Source organism: Saccostrea cucullata, unplaced genomic scaffold, assembly GCF_032062105.1.
Source record: "Saccostrea cucullata isolate Sc308-1 unplaced genomic scaffold, CSIRO_AGI_Scuc_v1 ctg2071, whole genome shotgun sequence".
NCBI classification, from domain to species: domain Eukaryota; kingdom Metazoa; phylum Mollusca; class Bivalvia; order Ostreida; family Ostreidae; genus Saccostrea; species Saccostrea cuccullata.
This window is the reverse complement of record NW_026926309.1, coordinates 255957-259593: the sequence shown is the minus strand read 5'-3', so window position 1 is coordinate 259593 and position 3637 is coordinate 255957. Positions and strand designations below refer to the sequence as shown.

The following is a 3637-nucleotide window of genomic DNA, read 5'->3' as shown; positions in this document are numbered from 1 at the left end:
GGATTCAACGATACCCTAATATCGGGTATCATACGCGATTTCACGGATAATACCCGATTTCGAGTATTCTCTCCGACCTGTTAAAAATTAATATCGTTAAATACGTCGAAATTCACTGAAGCGGAAGGAAATGCAAAATATATTTTGTCAAATGCACTGAATCGAATAAATACTCCAATGAATTTTCTTTTCAATTTGTTATTTTTATAAGACATTTTTCTATTTAACCTGTGATTTTTTAATGACTGAAAACTTGAACCTTGATGTAAATACATGAAAGTTATTGACAAGAGTCAGCTGAGTGTGCCGCGTCAAACTGTTCCTTATCTTCATGTAGTGTTGAAACGTGTCTCAAGAAGGATTCAAAGTTATGTGGTTGCACAACGTTATATGCCTTTACTCTAATATGTATATCATAAATGTCTATATTAAAATTAAGATTACGGTGCTCAAACACTATATATTTTTCTTTTAATAGCTATGGTTTTTATTTTTTTAATTTCCTTGGTGAGAAAGTTTATAAGGTTTTGTATATTTTAAACCTTTTTATCCCTAATTCAAGGTGAAAAAAGTTGATTTAAAAATGCTAGAATGAAAAAGACCAGCTTTTATTAAAAACTAAAGGTTTTAAATGAAACACATCTACAAATAATTATAGATATGCATATGCATTAGAAGTCCTACGAACTATAGTGATTATTGATTAAGTCATATCCTTGAACCCTTCCGATAGTAGAGAGATAGTGAAGATATTTCAGTGCTAAATTAATCCAACGTGTATCATGAGCAGCGCAATGAATGCAGTCCTTTTTCTGTTGTCCATTTTTGTTTCTTCAGAAGCAGCTTTTACTTGGAGGGATTGTGTTCGTAAGTAAAATGATCTATTAATCCTGCAGGTCGGAGATCTGCGTAAATTTTAAAAATAATTTTATGCTTCAAAAATTTATTTAATATGCTTATTGATTTTTCATGTTATTGCAGAAGTAGAAAACTCTCTCTTTTTTAATTTCAGCGTCTCATAAAGTTATTGAAAAATAATAACATAAAAAATACATTATACTTTAATTTCGTAAAGATTCTTATTTGAAACTTTTCAGAAAAGTTTCCTAAAATGAATATAAATATTCTGAGAGATAAGATAAGATAAGATAAGATAAGATTTGCTAATTTGGTACTAACAATTGTTTCGTAAATGATTCGCAACTTATTCGATGCAAAGCTATAACCTTCATGTAGCTCCTAACACGAAAAGGTCAAGACAACAAACAATGATCAATCTAAAAAAATCTTCAAATATGCAAAGCGAACAAAGCCATATTGAATTAAAAATTTCCATATGTAAAATAAGTTAAAAAACGGTGAAATATCGGAAAAAGGAACAATTCCCAAGTTCAAAAGTCCATTCAAACAATGAGAGGGGAGAGAGCACGGACTTTAAAACATCAAAGATAAGATAAGGTGCTAAGAGAAATGAGACCCCCTTTCATCAGTCAGCCTTTGAATTAATTATTGATTGTATTTGCTTACATTGTATCGACTACAAAAGTTGTGAATTTTTAAAAGAGACTTGAAATTTTTGTATCATCAACTTGTTGGTCAGTCACTTCGAGAAATCGGTGCAAAGTTAGGATGGAAGAGAGTATGGTTTTTCCTCGGTTAAACTAGAAATTGCTATGATTTCCTGTAGTTTTATTCAAAAATAAAAGCTTAAGTAAGTATTTTTTGGAAAATCCTTCCAGAACACCGGTAAGCTGTATCCAGCCCGAGGTAATGCATACAATTTTTTTCCGATATTTTTCATTTTAAGCTTCCACTACTGCCCATCCGTATGTGACGTTTACATCTGTGTCCGTGTCGCCGTCTCCTGTGGTGATTCCTGGAAACATCACAATCGGTGTAAAAGGATCAGTTCATCATAACTTTGGCAAAGATGTTAGAATGGTAGTTCACATGGACAAATATCTCTTAGGGGTATGGACAAAGGTTCCCTGTAACAGTAACGTAGGATCTTGGTATGATATCACAAACATCTATATTTTATTAATTTCTGATATCCAGATATTCAGTAATATGAAATGGCAACTTTTTATCCAAAAAAAAAAAAACTTTTTAAGAAGACGAAAACAGTATTTCTTACCTTTCTGTTCCAAATCAAAACTATTTTTAATTGTATATACATGTAGTTTGAAAAGGAATCAATTAAAAAAATCTTTAAGCTTTAAGAGTAATTTCAATTTTTTATCCTTTAATATCATCAAATTTGTACTATCCGTTGCATTTATATGGAGTAGACACCCTAAAAGGAAAGAAAAGAAGCAAAGTCATCTTAATACTATATTCAACAAAATATTCCACACAACAGACATTTATGCATACATATACAATGTAGATATTTTCTCTATTCTAAACAGCAACTACGATAACCCATGTGAGTTTTTATCTGCTTTTGCGACATCAGGAACTTGTCCACCTCAACTTGAGGCACATGGTCTCCCGTGTACGTGTCCATTTAATCCATCCGACATCAATCTACCCCCATCTGTGTTCGAAGTGAAAACAATTAATGCAGCCTGGTCGTGGATAGCGACGGTTTGTATAAGTCGCTCAATTATTTGCAGAATAGACCCTTCAAATTTCTAAAGTAAATGTAATTGAATGCAAATATTGTGTCAATTTAGGGGAAGTTCCGAGTTCAAGCTGAGATGATTCATGGTCATGATATCGTTGGCTGCTTCCATGTCGAAATGGATATCAAAAGGACTGGAGGTCATGGATTTATCTTTGGATAAAAAAACATAAAAAGTGAACTATGTGATAACGAAGCATGGAAGCTTAATTTATGATTAAAGCTTATACACTCTCAGACTACATCATTTAAATTAATTTTTCTCATATAATATCATAAAATGCTGTAGTTTTGCTTAAGTAATGTATATATCATGTTCATTTGTTAGATTACGAAAAACAAGCCAAATGATACGAAGATTTTCTTTCAAACTCTATTTTTCTACTTTTTAAAACAAAAAATTACGGAAATTTTAAATGAACAAATACAAATTCTTGATTTAATTAATCAAATATGTTATAAGTCAAACGAATGTCGAATATTCGTTTGTCACACACACAAAAAGATTGACTATTTCCCCCTTTTTTAAGCGGACTAAAGCACAGACGTATGAAATTGAAGTTATTAAAAAAAATCAATGTGAACTCACATTGATTTTTTTTTTTTAGATAATTTCAATTTCAAGATCGTGTCTTTCAATTTCAAGAACAACTAGATAAACTACGTTAAAACCTTTTTAAGTGCATATTTAGTTCTACTATAAGTAACATTCTCAAACTCAAGTTATATAATTCAAATAAAGATGAAGAAAAAAATTTAAAATATCTATATAAAGAGAAATGCGAAATATATTAACAAAACCTCGTTATATATAAAGGAAATTCTGAAATGTAACGAAATCAAGGTACCCGGTAGTTTGATAATCTTCTCAGTTAAAACAGCACAGAACCTACGGGTATGAGAAAGTAGAATGAAATGTTTGAAATGAACGACAAAAAAAAAAAATAGAAAAAAAAAACGGATTTTTTAATTGTATTTTAAAGTTACAAATAATTGTAAACTGCAAATCTT

At 30.5% G+C, this 3637-nt stretch overlaps 1 protein-coding gene across 1 annotated transcript; it reads left to right on the top strand.

Moving 5' to 3' along the window:
• Nucleotides 1-765: 765 nt before the first annotated feature.
• LOC134271349 (ganglioside GM2 activator-like) lies at nt 766-2863 on the top strand. Its single transcript, XM_062753568.1, has 4 exons — nt 766-867; nt 1808-2012; nt 2412-2589; nt 2679-2863. Exons 1-4 carry the CDS (start codon nt 783-785, stop codon nt 2787-2789), a joined length of 579 nt encoding a protein of 192 aa, XP_062609552.1. The 5' UTR covers nt 766-782; the 3' UTR covers nt 2790-2863.
• The last annotated feature ends 774 nt before the right edge of the window (nt 2864-3637 follow it).